This window comes from Apostichopus japonicus, chromosome 12, assembly GCF_037975245.1.
Source record: "Apostichopus japonicus isolate 1M-3 chromosome 12, ASM3797524v1, whole genome shotgun sequence".
NCBI lineage: Eukaryota > Metazoa > Echinodermata > Holothuroidea > Aspidochirotida > Stichopodidae > Apostichopus > Apostichopus japonicus.
This window is the reverse complement of record NC_092572.1, coordinates 8,943,433-8,965,994: the sequence shown is the minus strand read 5'-3', so window position 1 is coordinate 8,965,994 and position 22,562 is coordinate 8,943,433. Positions and strand designations below refer to the sequence as shown.

General features: G+C 35.8%; 2 protein-coding genes and 2 long non-coding RNA genes across 5 annotated transcripts in view; 1 reads left to right on the top strand and 3 right to left on the bottom strand.

Annotated features, from left to right (window-relative positions):
• Positions 1–22,562, top strand: part of LOC139976918 (uncharacterized) — a 472,282-nt gene that overhangs the window by 51,732 nt on the left and 397,988 nt on the right. The gene's annotated exons all lie outside the window — the stretch shown is intronic.
• Positions 1,787–13,365, bottom strand: LOC139977461 (uncharacterized). Its single transcript, XM_071986804.1, has 7 exons — positions 13,243–13,365; positions 11,972–11,995; positions 11,336–11,425; positions 3,030–3,086; positions 2,241–2,309; positions 2,041–2,074; positions 1,787–1,891 (listed from the first exon to the last, which is right to left on the bottom strand). Exons 1-7 carry the CDS (start codon positions 13,261–13,263, stop codon positions 1,812–1,814), a joined length of 375 nt encoding a protein of 124 aa, XP_071842905.1. The 5' UTR covers positions 13,264–13,365; the 3' UTR covers positions 1,787–1,811.
• On the bottom strand, positions 7,514–10,259 carry LOC139977633 (uncharacterized). The gene is made up of 4 exons (XR_011796617.1): positions 10,080–10,259; positions 9,881–9,914; positions 9,622–9,726; positions 7,514–9,217 (listed from the first exon to the last, which is right to left on the bottom strand). It is a non-coding gene; the product is annotated as an uncharacterized lncRNA (long non-coding RNA).
• Positions 18,251–22,562, bottom strand: part of LOC139977457 (uncharacterized) — a 33,358-nt gene continuing 29,046 nt past the window's right edge. The window contains exons 20-23 of one of the 2 annotated variants that reach the window (XM_071986799.1): positions 22,175–22,231; positions 21,174–21,245; positions 20,616–20,658; positions 18,251–20,164 (exon numbers count right to left, since the gene is read on the bottom strand). In XM_071986799.1, coding sequence (XP_071842900.1) covers positions 20,067–20,164; positions 20,616–20,658; positions 21,174–21,245; positions 22,175–22,231 — 270 coding nt within the window. In that variant the 3' untranslated portion in view covers positions 18,251–20,066. The remainder of the gene's footprint in view (positions 20,165–20,615; positions 20,659–21,173; positions 21,246–22,174; positions 22,232–22,562) is intronic. The other variant, XM_071986797.1, reaches the window with a different exon arrangement.

The window sequence follows — 22,562 nt, the reverse complement described above, 5'->3', positions numbered from 1 at the left end:
TGTAAATAAATTGTGGAATGTTTGCATATGAAAAGATGCATTTTTTGAATTTTCCCCACAATTGACGGAGTTTGACAGCCGAAGGTATTTTCTTAGATACTACAGAATCAGTTACAGAGTACTCACCACGTTAACGTTTCTACATGATTAAAGTAATTTCTCGGAATAAAACAATTTTAAAAAGCTGTATTAACATTTTTTAGCAAATAAAATATAAAAGAATAAAATAAAGTAGAAGAGAATTGCATTATAATACACAGTATAACATCGTTGGTAAGTAAACGACCTGACACTTGAACGATGACCACGCCTTTTGTTGTCCGCAAAAATGTCTCTCGTTTGTTTGTAAAGAAGACATTTTTAAGGACAATATACAAACAGGAATAGGAAGCCTAAAAGGTAAGATTCTTCTGATTAGTTTACTTGTGTCTTGTAAATTACAGTTATTTTGTGATAGACTCGAAAGGGCAGCAGCAAACACATTTACTTCTAGAATACAATTTATCAAGAACTAGTGGTTCACTCAACTTCACTGTAGTTGGAGCAAAAAGACGAAGTGCGTATAGCACGTTTTACTATATCATACCGTTGCAGTTACATAATTTTAACAATCAATGAAATGACATGAACAAAAGATATTATTTACGTATTTCGATAATGCGTATAACAACCATGCATGAGTATTTTCGTGTCCTCGGTTATTTTAATCAACTAGAGATAACTAGAGGTAACGTCTGCTCCAAGTTATTTGTCGTGGTAGTTTGTTTCTACTGGTGCCATCGTTTCCGATGTGTTTTCCTAAGCGTGCCATGGTTTGCAAGGGAAATTTCCGTTAGGTTCAGGTCGCACAAAGGTCACTGCTGCTGTCGCCCAATGGTGTTTTAGGGTGTGGCCTTTTATATTAACCTCTCTTCTTTGTATATGTAAGTACTATGTAACGTGCATGTTTTATCCCTCTCCTGGTTCGGATTGGTGTCGCTTGTTCTCTGCAGTTCCAGAAACCATATGTATATATAAAGAAGCCGTAAACCCCAATAAGCCGCTACTAGGCAACGATCTTTTCACCGTGGGTCAGTTATTACACGTCTGCGAAATAAAAGGGTTAACTACTTCTGCCTAAGTGTTTAACTTCACTGAGACTCGTATCGGTGACAACTGGTCCACATGGTAAGCTTGAAAGTACGGGTTGTGAGGTTGAGGAACGGTTTTGTCCATTATGTGAATGTAGTATGGTCACTTTAGTTTAATCTGAATTGTAAGGAATGACGAAACCTCGTTTCCAAGCCACAGAGTGTGCGCACACATATTGAAAATGATCTTCAATTAAATCTGCTCCTGCTGAAACCTTTAAACAGTTGGTAGGAACGGAACACGGAAATTTTTCTCTGTAAAAACAAAATAAAGTATTGTTTGCTGCGTATTTCACCTACTAGCCTATCTGTTATAGATCGATATCAAATTACAGAGGAAGTCACATAAACATTGAATGTGTGTGTGTGGGGGGGGGGAGGGGGGTGTTTTGTGTACTTGGATGGAAGGTAACGATGTTCAGTCCTGATTCAATTACACGTGGATTGTTTATCGTATTTCAAAAATATTACACTTACTCAAATTCTGATTGAAATGAGTCTAGTGTTCATTGTTTCTATGTAAAGAGTGACATAACGCATGGTTCCTTCTAAGAATGGACATAGAATATTAAACATTTGACTTGCGTGGAAAGTATGGCACAGGCATCAAAACTAAAACCAACATTACAAGTTTATCTGATCTAAGTAAAACGTACCTGACTATCAAGATGTTGAAAATATTCAGAAGTTTTCTTGTACTTCCCAGAAGAGCTCAAGCAAACTTTTGGTAAAATTGACCATTCTACTTTCTGCGTGTTTGCCTGTGAATTAAACAAATGTGAACTGTTTGCATTTTAAAGTATATACTGCGCTGAAATTTTGTTTAGGTTATCGACAATCAGTCAATCCCAAAGATTACATCTTGAACATTTTTTCTTTTAACAATAAATAGTGAGTTCAAGTAACTTACCCGTTTCTCCGTCTTCGAGACTTTGGTCTTGAGACTGTCATTTAAATAGCATAATGAATAATTTTAATAAAATGTTGACCTTAGCCCAATTTACTTTTAAAAGGATAATTCAACAAAAACAATGACTTCATTTTGAATTGAAAATTACCGTAGCGGAAATATTTAAATGACAATAACATTGATTGTTTCTTTTTAATCACCTTGGTTTTTATTGATAGTTTCTCCGGATTTACAAACCCGCCAGTGTATTTAATAACCTTTTCAATGATCTGCATGGATGAGAAAGATGACAACCTCAAATAGAGTAATACGGTTTAAGCATCCGGATATTTCATACAAATCATTTTTCTATTCCCTGTAGCATAATCCTTTCAGATTAAATGTGAGGCCCAAAAAAAAATGTGTGAACATTTTGAACCAACTGTTGTCTTTTTTATCGGACAAGCATTCTACAATGTCAATAACAGTTCATGAAGCAAAATATATTCGGTGAAGGTACAAAACAAATAAAACAAAACAAAATCAAACAAGGAACAAAAGTCAAGAGCTTACAAAAATATTACGAAGTTGACTTTTTATTTAAAGTGGATGTTTAAAACTTTGGTCATTGCTGTTACCTTTATTTGTGATGATAAAAACAAAACATGCACTCGTGAAAGTGAAAGGTCAATGAATTTGGATGAAAATGACTGATTTGCAAAGAAAACTATAGAATAATGGAAAGATGAAACCTATGACACTTTCGTAACAAAAAATTATTTTGAATTAAGTAAGTTTGATACTGCACACCCAAATGTATATCGTCCAACCGTGTCAGCAGATAAAAATATTTAACCTTTCGGACACATGACACGTAAGACTCTACTTAAGACTCTACTTCGGCAGTAGTCACATGTAATAATACATAATACTTTTATGAGAACAATATTCGGAAATTATATATAACTTAACTATATAACTATATCCTGTATAAACTTATTTGATTTTACCGCTTGCAGCTTCGCTTGGTGTTCTTTTTCTTTATCATTTGATTTCGCTTCGTAAGTCTATTGGAAGAAAATGATTAAAAGGCGGAATCATTCAATGAAAATCATTATCAAATAATTTCTTGAAAGTTCCACGTAACAACACATCGTTATATCAAGCTCTTTATCACTACTTATCAATCATATCAGTATACAAAGTAAATAATTCCGCTAAGAGACCAAAGTTTGCAGATAAAATTGTTCACGTAGATACCACTGTTTAACTATTTGTTGAATAAACATGCAAATACATGCCCTTGAATGTGTAAACGTTAGAGAGCCTTACGTTTTGATTCCTAGCATATACTTTGAAGAAGATCCTGCTAAAATCTAAATGTTCAATCCTATCGCTTATATAGCATATATACCTTCACAGCCTTCTGTGCAGACATTCCTTTTGACTGTCTGACTGGCAGATGTAACAACATATCAAAGAAATACAATTTGAAAATAAGTTCCACACACAGCGCTAACTACATTATTAATGACTTACCCAGAGCCATTCATTAATACCGTTTTCGAAAAGTTGGAGCACAGTATTGTGATACAAGGACAAATAATAATGATCTGTAAGATTTGTTGTCTGCAATAAATACAGAGTGGGGGAGTCATGGAATAGCAAATCTCAAATCCTCAGACTAGATGACATATATACTGGTCATCAACCAATAATGCAAAACAAATATCATATTGCGGATATTCACAAACCAAGATTAGAGGTGGATGCCAGATGCAAAGTGTGTTAATGTCTAATGCGTATATCTCGATTTAACGGTAAGTATCGGAACTGATTGCCAGTTTCAACAGGATGCTTAACTTTTATTTTTTAGAGGCGAAACATACGTTTACCACTGACCTAATCTACTTAAATTAGAAGAACACAAACGTCTCCAATTGTGGCTATTAACCTACGTTGAGTTTGTAACATTATAATTACGTAGTTGCTTGATAACAAAAAACGATACATGCTACTCCAAGTACATTACATGTAGGTTTAAGTTTATATAAACATCATTGACATCTAGCTATAAGAACATATCAGGACGCTGACACTTATCTAAATTGACGCTCCCGAATACCATGATACTCTCCAACCTACATTATCCGAAGTTGTCTTACCGAACTGAGGAAGTCTTTAAGTGTCTGTTAAAGAGAACAATTCAAAGGTAACTGTATAGATTGCCGTCGTTTAAACGGTTGCTTTTTGATTATCTTTATTCTACTGTATTTGTAGTTAACGCATGCCGAATGTATTTTATCTTCAGGGAGAGAATGTCTCCCTGAGCTCCAATTATCTGTTTACGTTTAGCAGCAGTAGCAAGTATGTCTAGGAGTAGGCTACAGGGCTGCCACCGCTGGATCATCGGAGATCTGATGGAAGAATAGATCCATCGTTAAATGTGCCAGAGGGAAAACTCTTTGCAAGATGTTAATTGCTGGATTGTTTTGTATCTTCTAGATAATTTAGCTATGATTGGTTGGACAGTTTCCGTATACTGTTATCATTAGTATACGTGCTGTTTGTACACAAAAAGAGAGCAGTACTATTTCATTAATACGACAGAGAAACTAATTAGTGCCCAAGTTGTCACTTACGAAATTATATTCGGTGCTGTTAGGACATCACCGGTGAGATAGGTAAATTATTTTAAGAGCGACACAGTTAATTTCCTACGTTAAATCCGTGAGACATCCCCTTGAAATGTTCTTATCCTTCCGATTAACTCCCCTTCCCAAACATCATAAACATACAGGAAGAACGTTCCAGAGAGGGGCGTACAGTACTCTGGATTGCATTGATGGCCTATCCATTAACGCACAGAATGCCTTAACCCAAACTCACAAATGAAAATGGTACTCTACTTGCCGATCAGATTGAATAATTATAACTATTGTGTTGCTCACAACGTTTACCCAGTCGATATGTTAATCGAACCCAGGAGCTCAAAATACCTATCGCACCTCAGGTACAGTGCTCAACCGATGCGCCACGGCAGCTGTTGATATATAACACTCGTGTATACGTCTTTAAGGCCCTAATGAAAGCAAGCGACCGTATGGGAGCGTTGCAAAAGCAATCTGCCGGCACCGGGGATCGAACCCAGGAGTTTGAAATACCTATCGCACTGCAGGTACAGTGCTCAAACGATGCGCCACGGCAGCTGTTGATATATGGCGCTCGTGTTTAATACTGGTGACTCCTTACAAGTAATTGTATAAGACGAAAGAGATGGGTATTGTTGTGGCTTTTAACTTATATAAAAAAGTGTACCCTTACATAATATAACCATTATATTACAAAGTGCTATTTAAGGGTTATCGGTACTTACTGTATCGTTCCCGTTGAAATTTAATTCTAGTTTATTGCTGGTATGTTCTTGCTGTTTTGTGTAAAAAAAAATTTGAGACTTACTTACTGGAGCTCTTTCTTTGGTCATTGTTTAACCTTAATCATATATCACAAGTGTTGTCTTCACCAGAGTTATTGTTCGAGCAGCAAACGCATATACAAAGTCTATTATAGGCCAGAGTTATTGTTGAAACAGCAAAGTTAACATACGTAACAAGTCTAGTCTAAACCAGTTGCCAACATGTTTGAAATGCGGCGACATATTGTTTTGTACTTTACGTAACCCTTACATTACACAAAAATCTTTTTGTCAGTAGCCTAGACTGTTGGCAGTTTGGTTTAATTGAAATTTAAATATTCTTTATAGCGAATCTTTTTTTTTTTCCCCAGTTATATTCAGTTTATGTGAAAAGCCCTCTAAAATTAACGATCGAGTAGTCCCGAACAGGATTAATGTACCTAGGCTGGATTAGTTGACTCGTTAGGATTTTTATGATATCAGGGTCAATGTACCCGGAATAGTTGACTAGTTAGGATTTCTATGATATGATGGTCAATGTAGCTGGGTTAGTTGAATCGTTAGGATTTTATGATCTCAGGGTCAATGTACCTGGATTAGTTGACTCGTTAGGATTTCTGTGATATCAAGGTCAATGTACCTGGAGTAGTTGACTAGTTAGGATTTCTATGATATCAGGGTCAATGTACCTGGATTAGTTGACTCGTTAGGATTTCATGATATCAGGGTCAATGTAGCTGGATTAGTTGACTCGTTAGGAGTTTATGAAATCAGGGGTAATATACCTGGATTAGTTGACTCGTTAGGATTTTATGATATCAGGGTCTATGTACCTGGAATAGTTGACTCGTTAGGATTTCTATGATATTTTAACTGCGCTTATTGCTTTAATCCTTCTTGAAAATTGGAAAACGATCTCTTTATTGTCCCATACGGAGGTGCGTTATTTCAAAGTAAATTCAATATACGTTTCATTTTACAGAATTCTTGATGTGAATTGCTTTCTTTCCAAACTGAATCTTTCCGATACGGTCCGTTTTTCCTTTTGCAATAGAATGAAGTAACTCTCCTTTACTTTTTTCTTGTGAATGTTATTACATAACCATTAACCTTTCAAAACAACTTGATGTTTCCCTCTTTTCTCACTTTGAATAAACGGTAGCTATAGCTAGCTACGGTTTGGTTGATATAGTGTTTCGAAATTAACCCTATTCAGTTATTGAGGTAAGGCTTACTTCTTGAAACTAATGAAAATCTGTTAATTCGTCAATGCAGAATGACACACTGCATGGCCAATGAGGCTTTACGGGATTACTATAATTACGAACGATTTTCTTATTAAGCATAATTGACTCAAACAAAAGTTGTAGACATGGCATTGATATACCGACTATCTTTGATCATAAGTAAGTTTCTTGTTTTTGCAGAGGAAAAGTATGTTGTTGCAATAAAGATTTCATTGCTTTAAAGTAAAAGATAATAAAGATGTGTATGCATAAATGTTTTATTGCAAATTGCTTCCTACGTCCCAATTAAACAACAATGTTCATTGATGAAGTTGAAATTTCATATGCTGCTATAAAATGACTGGGATCTTCTTCTGAACTTTCAATCTGGTCAGATAGTCTCCTAACATATGGACATACCAACAACGATTATGTATTGCGGGTTTCGATGGTCCAGGTGATGGTCCAGGTGATGGCCCAGGTGACTCAACCACAGAGTCATCACAAATTACAGGAAGCGTTTTCGAATGATGATCAGTCTGCAATGTATACTGTCTTCACATATATTAGCTGTTGCAATGTGGATAGCTGAGAAGCGTAAGTAGCATCTGCTGACAGTGAGTATGTCAAATGAATAAGAGCGTATAGTCAGGGTCAGTAACAATGGGATCGCCTATACCCCTACTAACGTCACTTGAATCGTGCCTCACTTTTCGTTGGAAAAAAGATGAAACGTTTGTTTGGAAAACTGAGATTTCCTTTATGGAATGTCTGACAGGTGCGTAACCACGTATACTGTTGGGATGGCAGGGAGTGGGATGGGAGGTTTTGTTTGGGGGGGGGGGTAGATTTAAAAACAGAATATAATTGAAGGGGCTCAGTTACCATAATGGCAGAGATAATATTACAAAAAGTCCTTATGTAAAGTGTACAATTTGTCTTTATATTTATATGCAGTACAAAGTAAACGACCAAACTTTCTTCAAAATTACTTTAAAGGTAGAAAACTATAGCACAATTTTGTATCTTATCACCCGTTACAGCTGAGATTTACAAACATTTTGTGAATAGGAATCTATCTCACACCAACCACTCCCTAGTTTCAAACAGATCTCGTTGAGAAAGGGATTCAAGTGCGACTATATAATGTTACAAATACCGCCCTGTAAATAAATTGTGGAATGTTTGCATATGAAAAGATGCATTTTTTGAATTTTCCCCACAATTGACGGAGTTTGACAGCCGAAGGTATTTTCTTAGATACTACAGAATCAGTTACAGAGTACTCACCACGTTAACGTTTCTACATGATTAAAGTAATTTCTCGGAATAAAACAATTTTAAAAAGCTGTATTAACATTTTTTAGCAAATAAAATATAAAAGAATAAAATAAAGTAGAAGAGAATTGCATTATAATACATAGTATAACATCGTTGGTAAGTAAACGACCTGACACTTGAACGATGACCACGCCTTTTGTTGTCCGCAAAAATGTCTCTTGTTTGTTTGTAAAGAAGACATTTTTAAGGACAATATACAAACAGGAATAGGAAGCCTAAAAGGTAAGATTCTTCTGATTAGTTTACTTGTGTCTTGTAAATTACAGTTATTTTGTGATAGACTCGAAAGGGCAGCAGCAAACACATTTACTTCTAGAATACAATTTATCAAGAACTAGTGGTTCACTCAACTTCACTGTAGTTGGAGCAAAAAGACGAAGTGCGTATAGCACGTTTTACTATATCATACCGTTGCAGTTACATAATTTTAACAATCAATGAAATGACATGAACAAAAGATATTATTTACGTATTTCGATAATGCGTATAACAACCATGCATGAGTATTTTCGTGTCCTCGGTTATTTTAATCAACTAGAGATAACTAGAGGTAACGTCTGCTCCAAGTTATTTGTCGTGGTAGTTTGTTTCTACTGGTGCCATCGTTTCCGATGTGTTTTCCTAAGCGTGCCATGGTTTGCAAGGGAAATTTCCGTTAGGTTCAGGTCGCACAAAGGTCACTGCTGCTGTCGCCCAATGGTGTTTTAGGGTGTGGCCTTTTATATTAACCTCTCTTCTTTGTATATGTAAGTACTATGTAACGTGCATGTTTTATCCCTCTCCTGGTTCGGATTGGTGTCGCTTGTTCTCTGCAGTTCCAGAAACCATATGTATATATAAAGAAGCCGTAAACCCCAATAAGCCGCTACTAGGCAACGATCTTTTCACCGTGGGTCAGTTATTATACGTCTGCGAAATAAAAGGGTTAACTACTTCTGCCTAAGTGTTTAACTTCATTGAGACTCGTATCGGTGACAACTGGTCCACATGGTAAGCTTGAAAGTACGGTTTGTGAGGTTAAGGAACGGATTTGTCCATTATGTGAATGTAGTACGGTCACTTTAGTTTAATCTGAATTGAAAGGAATAATATAACCTCGTTTCCAAGCCACAGAGCGTGCGCACACATATTGAAAATGATCTTCAATTAAAACTGCTCCTGCTGAAACATTTAAAAAGTTGTTAGGAACGTAACACGAACATTGTTGCAAACGTCACTGTAAAAACAAAATAAAAAATATTGTTTGCTGCATATTTTATGTTTTAGCCTATCTGTTATAAATCGATATCAAAGCACAGAGGAAAGTCACATAAACATTGGATGTGTGTGCGTGGGGGAGGGGGGGATGTTTGTGTACTTGCATGGAAGGTAACGATGTTTAGTCCTGATTAAATTAAATATGGGTTGTTTTATCGTAATTCCAAAATATTAAACTTACTCAAATTATGATTCAACTGAGTCTAGTATTCATTGTTTCTATGTAAAGAGTGACATTACGCATGGTTCATTCTAAGAATGGACATAAAGTAAGGCATATTTGCGTTGAGTGAAAAGTATAGCACATGCATCAAAACTAAAACCAAAATACAAGTTGATCTGATCAATATAAGTACAACGTACCTGACTATCAAGATATTGAAAATATTCAGAAATTTTCTTGCACTGTCCAGAAGAGCTCAAGCAAACTTTCGGTAAACTTGACCATTCTACTTTCTGCGTGTTTGCCTGTGAATTAAACAAATGTGAACTGTTTGCATTTTAAAGTATAAACTGCGCTGAAATTTTGTTTAGGTTATCGAGAATCAGTCAATCCCAAAGATTACTTCTTAAACATTTTGTTTTCTTTCAACAATAAATAGTCAGTTGAAATATTACTTACCCGTTTCTCCGTCTTCGAGACTTTGGTATTGAGACTGTCATTTAAATAACAGAATTAATAATTTCAATAAAATGTTGACCTTAGCCCAATTTAATTTTAAAAGGATAATTCAACAAAAACAATGACTTAATTTTGAATTTAAAATTACCGTAGTGGAGATATTTAAATGACAATAAAATTGATTGTTTCTTTTAATCACCTTGGTTTTTCTTGATAGTTTCTCCGGATTTGCAAACCTGCCAGTGTATTGAATGATCTGCATGGATGAGAAAGATGACAACCTCAAATAAAGTAATACGGTTTAAGCATCCGGATATTTCATAAAAATCATTTTTCTATTCCCTGTAGCATAATCCTTTCAGATTAAATGTGAGGCCCAAAAAAAATGTGGGAACATTTTGAACCAACTGTTGTCTTTTTTATCGGACAAGCATTCTACAATGTCAATAACAGTTTATGAAGCAAAATATATTCGGTGAAGATAAAAAAAAATCGAAGAAGGAAAAAAAGTCAAGAGCTTGAAAGAATATTACGAAGTTGACTTTTTAGTTAAAGTGAATGTTTAAAACTTTGGTCATTGCTGTCATCTTTGTTTGTAATGATAAAAACAAAACATGCACTTGTGAAAGTGAAAGGTCAATGGATTTTGGATAACAATAACTGATTTGCAAAGAAAACTAGAATAATAGAAAGATGAAACCTATGACACTTTCGTAACAAAAAATTGTTTTGTATTAAGTAAGCTTGATACTGCACACCCAAATGTATATCGTCAGCAGATAAAAATAAATAACCATTCGAACACATTGCACTTAACACTCCACTTAAGACTCTACTTCGGCAGTAGTCACAAGTAATTCATAATACTTTTATAGGACAATATCTGGACTTCACCATATCCTGTATAAAACTTATTTGACTTTGCCGCTTGCAGCTTCGCTTGGTGTTCTTTTTCTTCATCATTTGATTTCGTAAGTCTATTGCAAGAAAATGATTAAAAGGCGGAATTATTCAATGGAAATCATTATCAAATAATTTCTTGAAAGTTCCAAGTAGCAACACATCGTTATATCAAGCTCTTTATCACCACTAATCAATCTTATCAGTATACAAAGTAAAAATAATTCCGCTAAGAGTACAAAGTTTGGAGATAAAATTGTTCACGTAGATACCACTGTTTAACTATTTGTTGAATAAACATGCAAATATATGCCTTTGAATGTGTAAACGTGAGAGAGCCTTACGTTTTGATTCCTAGCATATACTTTGAAGAAGATCCTGCTAAAATCGAAACGTTCAACCCCCTTGCATGTGTAGCCTATATATATACCTTCACAGCCTTCTGTGCAGACATTCCTTTTGGCTGTGTGACTGGCATATGTAACAACATATCAAAGAAATACAATTTAAAAATAAGTTCCACACACAGCGCTTATTGCATTATTAATGACTTACCCAGAGCCATTCATTAATACCGCTTTCGAAAAGTGTGAGCACAGTATCGTGATACAAGGACAAATAATGATGATCTGAAAGATTTGTTGTCTGCAATTAAATACAGAGTGGGGGAGTCATGGAATAGCAAATCTCATGTCCTCAGACTAGATGACATATATACTGGTCATCAACCAGTGATGCAAAACAAATATGACATTACGGATATTCACAAACCAAGATTAGAGGTCATTGCAAAATGCAAAGTGTGTTAATGTCTAATGTATATTTCACGATTTAACGGTATGCATCGGAACCGATTGCCATGTTTCATCAGGATGCTAAAATTATATTCTTCTGTTGGAGGCGAAACATAAGTTTACCATTGATATAATATACCTAAATCAGAAGAACGCAAACTTTTACAATTGTGGCTATTAACCTACTTTGAGCTTGTGACCTTATAATGAAGTAGTTTATTGATATACAAACAAGCGATACAACATTTTACTCCAAGTACATTACATGTAGGTGTAAGTTAATACAAACATCATTGACATCTAGCTAAGAACATATCAGGACGCTGACACTTATCTAAATGGACGCTCCCCGAATACCATGATACTCTCCAACATACATGATCCAAAGTCGTCTTACCGAACTGAGGAAGTCTTTAAGTGTCTGTTAAAGAGAACAATTCAAAGGTAACTGTATAGATTGCCGTCGTTTTAACGTTGGCTCTTTTATTATCTTTATTCTACTATATTTGTAGTAAACCCATGCCGAATGTATTTTATCTTAAATTATTTTCAGGGAGAGAATCTCTCCTTGAGCTCCAATTATCTGTTTATGTTTAGCAGCAGTGCCCCAAAGTATGTCTAGGAGTAGGCTACAGCGCTGCTACTGCTGGATCAAGGGTCATCGGATCTCTGATCGAAGAATGGCTCCAACGTTAAATGTGCCATGGCGGGGCAAGTGTCAGTAGGCACAGAGGGTAATCTCTTTGCAAGTTGTTAATTGCTGGATTGTTTTGTATCTTCTAGATAATTTAGCTATGATTAGTTGGACAGGTTCCTTATACTGTTATCATTAGTATACGTGCTGTATGTACACAAAAAGAGAGCAGTATCATTTCATTGATACGACAGAGAAACTAATTAGTGCCCAAATTGTCACTTACGAAATTATATTCGGTACTGTTAGGACATCACCGGTTAGATAGGTAAATTATTTTAAGAGCGACAAGGTTAATTTCCTACGTTAAATCCTTAACTGAAACTCACATACGAAAATGGTACTCTACTTGTCGATCAGATTGAATAATTATAACTATTGTGTTGCTTACAACGTTTACCCAGTCGATATGTTAATCGATCCTAGGAGCTCAAAATACCTATCGCACTGCAGCTACAGTGCTCAACCGATGCGCCGCGGCAGCTGTTGATATATAACGCTGGTGTATAATACTTTAAGGCCCTAATAAAAGCAAGCGACCGTATGAGAGCGCGGCAAAAGCAATCTGCCGGCACCGGGGATGGAACCCAGGAGCTCAAAATTCCTATCGCACTGCAGGTACAGTGCTCAACCGATGCGCCACGGCAGCTGTTGATATATAACGCCCGTGTATAATACTGTAAGGCGATATTAGGGTGGGGGTTGAGTGACTCCTTACAAGTAATTGTATAAGACGAAAGGGCTGGGTATGGTTGTGGCTTTGAACTTATATAAAAAAGTGCACGCTTACATAATTTAACCATTACATCACATAGTGCTTTTTAAGGGTTATCGGTACTTACTGTATCGCTTCCGTTGAAATTTAGTCCTAGTTTATTACAGGTATGTTCTATCTGTTTTGTGTAAAATAAAAAAAATAACAAGTTAAATATGTAACTCTTACGTAACAGATAACGTTTTTGAGACTTACTTACTGTAGTTTTTTCTTTGGTCATTGTTTAAGCAGTAAACGTATATAAAGATTGTTGACTAGACCAAATTATTGTTCAAGCAGCAAACGCATGTACCAAGTCTAGTATAGGCCAGAGTTATTGTTGAAACAGCAACGTTATGATAAGTAACAAGTCGAGTCTCAACTAGCCGCCAAATATTGTTGTATTTTTTATACATATTGTTTTGTACTTTACGTAACCCTTACATTACACAAAAGCCTTTTGTCAGTAGCCTAGACTGTTATCAGTTATCAGTAGCCTAGCTGTTAGCATTTTATGATATCAGGATCACTGTACCTGGATTAGTTGAATCGTTAGGATTTTATGACATCAGGGTCAAATTTACCTGGATTTGTTGACTCGTTAGGATTTTATGATATCAGGGTCAATGTACCTGGAATAGTTGACTCGTTAGGATTTCTTTGATATTTGAACTGCGCTTGATGCTTTAATCCTTCTTGAAAATTGGAAAACGATCTTCTATTTTCCTAAACGGAGGTGCGTTACCTCAAAGTAAATTCAATGTACGTTTCATTTTACAGAATTCTTGATGTGAATTGCTTTCTTTCCAAACTGAATCTTTCCGATACGGTCCGTTTTTCCTTTTGTAATAAGAATCAGGCGCGTATCCAGGATTTTCTAACCCGGGGGGCGCTAATTACTATCTAAGCGGAGCTCCACCATCGGTTGGCGCGCAGCGTACAAGAAAATTTCTGGTTTTGATACCCCCCAGATCACCGGAAATAGCACTTCTCGGGCTTGAAAATGACCAACCAGATGTACACTTTTGCCTGAGAACCAAGTGTTTCCCAAAAGTTTTTTCCATCCATAACCTTTTTGCAGATTGTCACCAGTCACACATCATGTTCGACCTCATTGCATGTCCTATGGATCATTGCTTTTGTAGGTGATTCTACGTCACGGCCCACAATATCCGAAAGCCCCACTTTTCAATGTTTTAAGCCCATTATTTGTTGAGAATTTGAAAATTCAGATTTCTCGTGAATAAAATCACTTCAAAACATACCCATAATGTTGCAGAAAATTCAATCTATGGACAAGCAATATAGAAAAACCTCCTTGAACCCCTAACAGACAGGTCAAAGTTGCACGAGTAGAGGAAAGTATGATGAAGAATGTTGGTGAGGAAATTTTCTAAAATTCCGACACAGTTAATTTATTGGTGTATAAATATTGCAACCTCTTATAATGGCTATTATAAAACTTGGTTGAAGGAAATGAAAAATAGCAGATATTTCCGATATCAGGTATATCGAAACCGAACACTACACACATAGGCGTAGGTCCCGTAGGAGGCGGTGGCTGCAGCCCCCCTCCCCCCCCACCCGCAACCAAATTTTTCCCCATCTTTTTCGGGCACCTACTGAAAGAAAAATAAATAGCAATGAATAGCATAAAAATGATCTCCTTGGTAATTAAAATAAAGTTGTAAGCTTGGCCGACATTACTACTGTAAAAGAGAGTTTTGACATAAATGGATCTGTATGATTTTTCTCCATCTACATAAGACATTTGGTTGTTTACATAGCATCCAGCGGTATACTGTGCAACTTTCACGGACCGTGCGGTACACGATGCCATGCACTGTAATGACCGATGCTTGCTTATATGATATTGGCATTGATATGTTGAACAATTGGGCTCCTACGCCTTTAACTACACACATAGACAGTTTTTGAGGCTGTTCATCGTGGAAACATGCATTTCAATGCTCACTGATATGATGTTATATCTGCTCTTTGCTTTACAAATTCGCACAGGCGTGTAGCGAGTAATTGCCAAGGGAGGAGCGAAGCCTGTAAGCAAACTATCTAAGCGAAGCGCCACCATGAGTTGGCGCGAAGCGTACAAGAACATTTTTGGCCGAAAATGCCTCCCAGATCGCTGGAAATGACACTTCCCAGGCCTTGTAAGTTGCATCTAAGCATTGTCTATTTTGAAATTACTAGCGATGTCATGAAGAAAATTTGTTCGGGGGGGGGGCGGTCGCCCCCTTCCCGAAATGCGTCATGTACCCCGACGACTCGGTCGAGTTCAAGACCAGCCACAGTTGGTTCCATATAGCACAATTGTACAATTGTTTAAGGCGTCCATACACACACACGCGTTATGATAGACCATATATAGTATTTATATAGATACATTAGTGAGAGAGGAAAAATGGAAACGTCAAAAATGGAGTTGTCGGTGTAAGGGGTAGGGTGAGGCGCACACCCCCTCCGTAATCCTTGATCTGTCACTGGCTACCCTGTGTATATTATAGGGATCAGCGCTTTAACTATGACTGTTCCTCTTTCTCTTCCCGAGGTCTTGGCTATCTTCTACTCCCTCCTTTTTTCCTTTTTCTCTCTTTTTTTTTCTTTCCCCTTCCTTCCTCTCCTCCTTTTCTTTCCCCCCCTCTTTTCCCTTTTTCCTTCTCTTTTTTTTCTCCTCTTTTCCTTACCCGGGGGCGCGCCCCAACGCCCCCCCCCCTGGATACGCACCTGAGAATGAAGTAACTCTCCTTCACTTTTTTCTTGTGAATGTTATTAGATAACCATGAACCTTTCAAAACAACTTGTTGTTTCCCTCTTTTCTCACTTTGAATAAATGGTAGGTACGGTTTAGTTGATATAGTGTTTCGAAATTAACCTTATTCAGTTATTGAGATAAGGCTTACTTCTTGAAACTAATGATAATCTGTTATTTCGTCAATGCAGAATGACACACTGCATGGTCAATGAGGCTTTACGGGATTACTATAATTACGAACGATTTTCTTATTAAGCATAATTGACTCAGACAAACGTTGTAGACATGGCATTGATATTCTTACTATCTTTGATCATAACTAAAATTCTTGTTTTTGCAGAGGAAAAGTATGTTTTTGCAATTAAGCTTTCATTGCCTTAAAATAAAAGGTAATAAAGATGAGTATGCATAAATATTTTATTGCAAATAGTTTCCTACGTCCCAATTAAACAACAATGTTCATTTGATGAAGTTGAAATTACATATGCTGCTATAAAATGACTGTGATCTTCTTCTGCACTTTCAATCTGGTCACATAGTCTGCTAACATATGGACATACCAACAGCGATTCTGTGTTGCGGGTTCAGATTGTCCAGGTGATGGTTAAGGTGATGGTACAGGTGACTCAACTTCAGAGTCATCACAAATTATAGGAAGTGTTTTCGAATGATGTTCAGTCTGCAATGTATACTGTCTTCACATATATTAGCTGTTGCAATGTGAATACTCTGAGAATCGGTAGTAGCATCTGCTGACAGTGAGCATGTCAACATAAAAGGAGCGTATAGTCAGGGTCAGTAACAATGGGATCGCCTACCCCTACTAACGTCACTTGAATCGTGCCTCACTTTTCGTGGGGAAAAAAATGAAACGTTCGTTTGGAAATTCAGACTTACTGACTGTACGGAATGTCTGATAGGTGCGCAACCACGTATACGTCTGGTATGGGAGGAAGTGGGATGGGGAGGTTTTTTTTGGGGGGGGGGGGATTTAAAAACAGAATATAATTGAAGGGGCTCAGTTACCATAATGGCAGAGATAATATTACAAAAAGTCCTTATTTATGTACAGTGTACAACTTTTCTTTATATTTACATGCGGTACAAAGTGAACGACCAAAACTTCTTTAAAATTGCGTTAACAGTGACAAACTATAGCACATTTTTGTATCTTCAGCACCCGTAACAGCTGAGTTTACAAACATTTCTAAACAGGAATCACTGCCCTGACACTACTCCTCAAGTTCAAACAGATCTCGTAGAGAAAGGGATTTTAGTGTGGTACATAAATACCGCCCTCTACACAGATTGTGGAATCTTTGCAGATGAAAAGATGCATCGTTAGAACTTTCCCCACAATTGTCGGAGCTTGACAGCCGAAGAAAATGTTTTTAGATACTACAGAATCAGTTACAGAAAATACATCAAGTTAACGTGTCTACATGATTAAAGTACTTTCTTGCAATAAAACAAGTTAACAAAACTGTTTTAACATATTTAGCAAATAAAATATAATAAAATAAAGTAGAAGAGAATTGCATTATAATACACAGTATAACATCGTTGGGAATTAAACGTTCTGTCACTTGTACGATGACCACGCCTTTTATTGTTCGCAAAAAGTGTTCTGTTCGTTTGTTTGTAATGAAGACACTTTTTGAGGACAATAAACACACAGGAAGAGGAAGCCTATAAAAATAAGTTTCCTTCTGATGATTTAACTTGTGTTTCTTTTCAGCGTGGTTCAGTTACAACACGTCTGCGAAATAAACGGGTAAAAAGCCTCCCCCTACTTGTTTAACTTCATTGAGGGTCGTCTTGGTGACAACTGGTCCATAAGGTAAGCTTGAAAGTACAGTTTGTGAGGTTGAGGAACGGTTTTATTTAATTATGTGAAAGTAGTACGGTCACTTTAGTTTAATCTGAAGTGAAAGGTTTCATATAGCCACAGAGCCTGCGGACACGTAGCATAAATGATCTTCAATAAAATCTGCTCCAGCTGACACCTTGAACAAGTTGATAAAAACGGTGTACGGAAATTTGTTGCATGAACGTCACTGTAAAAACAAACTAAACAGTATTGTTTGCAGCGTATTTTATGTACTAGCTTATATGTTACAGATCGAGATCATAGGAAGTCACATAAACATTGAATGTGTGCGTGTGTGCTTGTGTGTGTATGTTTGTGTCTGTGTACTTGGATGGAAGGAAACGCTGGTCAGTCCTGATACAATTACACATGGGTTGTTTTATCGTAATTCCTAAATATCACACTGACTCCAAACCTGATTCAACTGAGTCTAGTTGATCCCTGACATTTGTACAGACATTTTCAGGTTCGGCCTACATTCTGGTCTTTGCAAAAGCCAACAATCTTTGAAAGATTAGATTGGAAACTGTCGATATATCTTTCACAAAATATTATTATATATATTCCCCAATATTCAGTGTAGATATGTCAGTTAAGTATAGTATCGGGGGTGAACATTCACGACAATTGCCACATGTACTGTAAGGTTACAAAGGTATATTTTCTTCACTCTTATTTTATAATTGGTTGTTCTGCCGGATCTTAGAAGGTGCATACAATTTTCAGGACTTACACATGGTAAAACGCTAAACATAAAAAATGACAATTTGCGCAAATGGTTTTAATATCCGACAAACTGATGATAGTATCAAATTTTCAAAACTGAAAGTTTACATGATGTCGAACCGGTTATTAAAGCTTTCTATTATTCTGAAAGATGTTTAAGTGTGTATTTTCCAGATTTTAATGTTTAGTCAAACGTTGTGAAGAGGAATATCACAATTAGAATTTGTCACAAATTGAGTTTCTCGTCAACCGTTATGATGGCAAATGTTGAAAACGTATTTTTTTCTCTTCAATATTTACCGCTTTACGGTATGAGTTTCTTTCAACATAAAATACTTTCAAAGCTTTCGTTCTAACCGACAAACAAAATGTCAACCTGTTCTTTATACGTTATTTCAATGTAAAATGGTTCTCCGTTTGTAGTTTCAAACATCGCCATAAAAATCTTCCCGAAAACACGCTGAAAATGTGTCAAACAAGCGAAAACATCATTGAATTATGTATATAACACATAGCCTTTCATATGATCCTACAGTTTAACTTTTTATTGCTAAATAGTTGATTTATTACTACCAGCACTTAAACGTTACGGTTACAGAAATATTATGTACATAAAGAGATAAAGATAATCAAAAGTCCAAAGTCAATTAAATAACGAAGCCACAAGCTTAGCGGTCTTAACGGTGTATCTGTACTACACATTTGGACATATTCCTACATACTGCACCGTTTTGACTGCACAGTGCTCGGTTATAGCGATGGAATACCACATGAGTATATGGGAGGAGCGAGTAGATCCTTCAATCGCAGCCGAGGAAATCCAGAGGCAACGTAAAAATGTACACAGTAATTCCGAATCACCACGACGTGACCACCAATATCGTTGCAAACTTTAAGTCTTACTTATAAAGGTGTATACGACAAATGAATGTATGTATTAAAGATCCTCCTGCAAGCAGGAACTCGCAAAGAAGCCTCATTGGCTTATCAAAGCCGCAAGCTGACCGAAGTCAGCCTCTTAGGTTCATATTTAACGTCCATGATTATGAATTGTCAATTGCTAACCACTCTGTAACTGAACGACATCTATTAATCTTAGAGTGACTCGAACATATAGTCAAAATATTTACAATTATTAATATTGCAAGTGCGATCATAAGAAAACGCGATTTTTGTGTTTAACAAGAGTCTTTGTATATCATTTAATGATGAGATTGAGCCCGAGACTTTGCAGAAGTAGCAGATTTCATAAATGACGGAACGATTGCTACATATAAATAGACATAGGAGGTAGACAATGATAAGGTGGAATTCCATCGAGTAAATTGAAACACAAGATGACAAATACTGTGTCGGTACGGTTAACATCCTTCCACATCTCCTAGATTCCCGTTCGGTCAATGAAAATATGATTGCCATTTAGAGTACCTGTACCATCATGTCTGGTATATTTCCTTACTAGTATATTAACGAACACATTCATGTTATTGTAGAAACCGTTGAGATTGCAGTGGGCGCGTTTTGTCTGTGATTTCGTGAGTATTGGACTTAGACATATAGGCATGAAAATGTCCGGAGAGAAACGTTGGCTCTTGACTGGCTCCTTTTTCAGCTTCTTTGTCACTCTCTGCCATTTTTATATATTAAAATAAGTATATATGTGCACAACTTGGTTATGTTATAGGTGTGTGGGATCATGCAGTTGTACATTAAAGAACAATTTCTTTATCGCACCTGACAATGAACGAATGCTTTCGGCGGGTTTATCTCCGTTACCTGCACAGAAAAAAAAATAAGTGTAAATCCCTCGACGTTTTTGTAGCTCTGTACTTGCTAGTGGAATTAATATACCAAATTCTTACGAATTCTTAAAGCAAGACATTTGCCCTGATTACGCAAGTGAGTATAGAATTTGTTTTCAAGTATTGAATTCTCTCACTTAGACATCTAAAATGTCAAACGTCTCGCTACTGATCTTTCGTGTGTACCCTTTAAATGTTATAAGACACATTGGCTCGTTAGATTAACATATGGTTCATGGAAGTACGCTTTAGACCTAATTAATGCAGTAACTCAAGTAACGTTTTTGTTAATATGTCGTTTTGCCGAGGAAGATTTAGGCAGTTAACAACTGGATGTTTTAAGCTCTTTCATTGTACTCTTAGCAAACTAATTGCGACCGATATCTCGAGGAACTTTCCAAATACCAATGTAGTTAATAACTCACCTGTTCCATGTTTTGTACGATCATCACTGCTAGCAGTCTGCTCCTAAAACCAGAAAGATTTTATTTTTAAGATGAACGGATCAATGAGAAAATTTCAAACCTAAGGATATCGGTAATTTCACTAGTTATAGTATAGTTCATTTTGATGTTAGTAAGATACCATGTGAATATGTCACTTTAAACTATGTCATAGTTGTCAGGTATACAGGTATTTCATTGTTTTCGAAAGTAACAATTGTTTCCGATATGATATGTGAAACTTAATTTTACACGTGTCTTTCTTTTTCTTCTCAGGCATTGGAATAAAGCAGAATATCTCTTCCCACCTGCCCCCCCCCCAACAATTGAGAGAGGAGAAATTCAATTACTAATAAACTGTTTATTTTCTGCAAACAGCCTGTATAAGCTAATATACCAATTTTATAGTGTTTAACGTTTCGATCTTTGAAGGATTCTTAAAACGTGCCTGGTCTAGGATCGAAAGTGGCCTTAATTTGTTTGCACCGTTATTTTTACAAAAAAAAAAAAAATGTCTAATTTTCTAGTCAGCATACTAACCTTTTCGAGCGAGGGTACTCGCTTAACAATCAGTTCCGCACGATTGATCCTTTTGCTAAGTTTATCTACAAGCTATATTAAGATTAAACGTGTGATAAAAAGGAAGAAGGTTAAATGTTTAAAAACTTATGCGCAGTATATAGTATATATAGTATTAAATATATATATATATTTATATATATATATATATATATATATATATATATATATATATATATATATATATATATATATATATATATACGTTTCGATCCTTGAAGGATTCTTAAAACGTGCCTGGTCTAGGATCGAAAGTGGCCTTAATTTGTTTGCACCGTTATTTTTACAAAAAAAAGTTAAATTATATATATATATATATATATATATATATATATATATATATATAATACAATATATTAATAAATATAATATATATATATATATATATATATAGAACTAGTATACATATGAATACGTTTACTATCGACATAAATGTAAACAGTAAAATATAAAATGCGTTTATTTTAGTTACTTTGGACTCGTTTGGTTCATCAAAAGAAATAAGAAAGGATCCGAAGAAACATGGTACGGCTTGCTATTCCATTGTCTTGCGCTATAGAGAATTTCGTTCTTAAAATCCAAGCCAGAAATTTGTGTTATTTGAGTAACGTCAATATATACCATGTGGCATAAACTAATAGCGAACAAATGAACATCTAAGTTTGACAAAGTGCAATTTACACTTCAAAAAATATGCAATATACAATGGTGACATGACTGTTTCTTTAAGATTAAATGCTAATTTTTTCAAGTTAATTTTGTTATGCTAATCATGAGAGGATGTCTACGAATGAACACCATTTTGGTAACACGCGTTAGGTTTGGTAACAAAATAGAGGCTCATAAAGTTGAAGAGTAAAATGAAAATAAATAAAGTTACCTATTTATTCTCACTGTGTTAGAGTATTGTGATGTGTTGAAATTGTGAAAGTCATAGAAAAGAATTCTTACAAGAATCTCACCTCTTTAAAATTCGTTTCATGCTTTCTTTTGCTTTCTTCATTATGTGCCCGATAAAACTAAAAAAAGACATGTCATTATCACCAGATGTTAATATGTAACAACACGGCAGTTGATAAGTAAGTAAGTATACAGTTATTATATCCCAGAGGAAAATTGCATGCTCGTATAATAGTACATATTTAAAAGAGTAAGAATACAACATGTAAAAGGATAAATTTACAAGTAGAATAAAGGAAATTTCAGGAATAAAAGTTACCAAGTAAGATAGTTAAAATTGTTAAACATGAAAATGCACGGCCACAAGCCAAAACAGATATATACAAGAATAGAAAGAGCCTAACGAATGAAAAGGTTGTTATAAAGCGTAATGCACTGTGGAATAAAAGA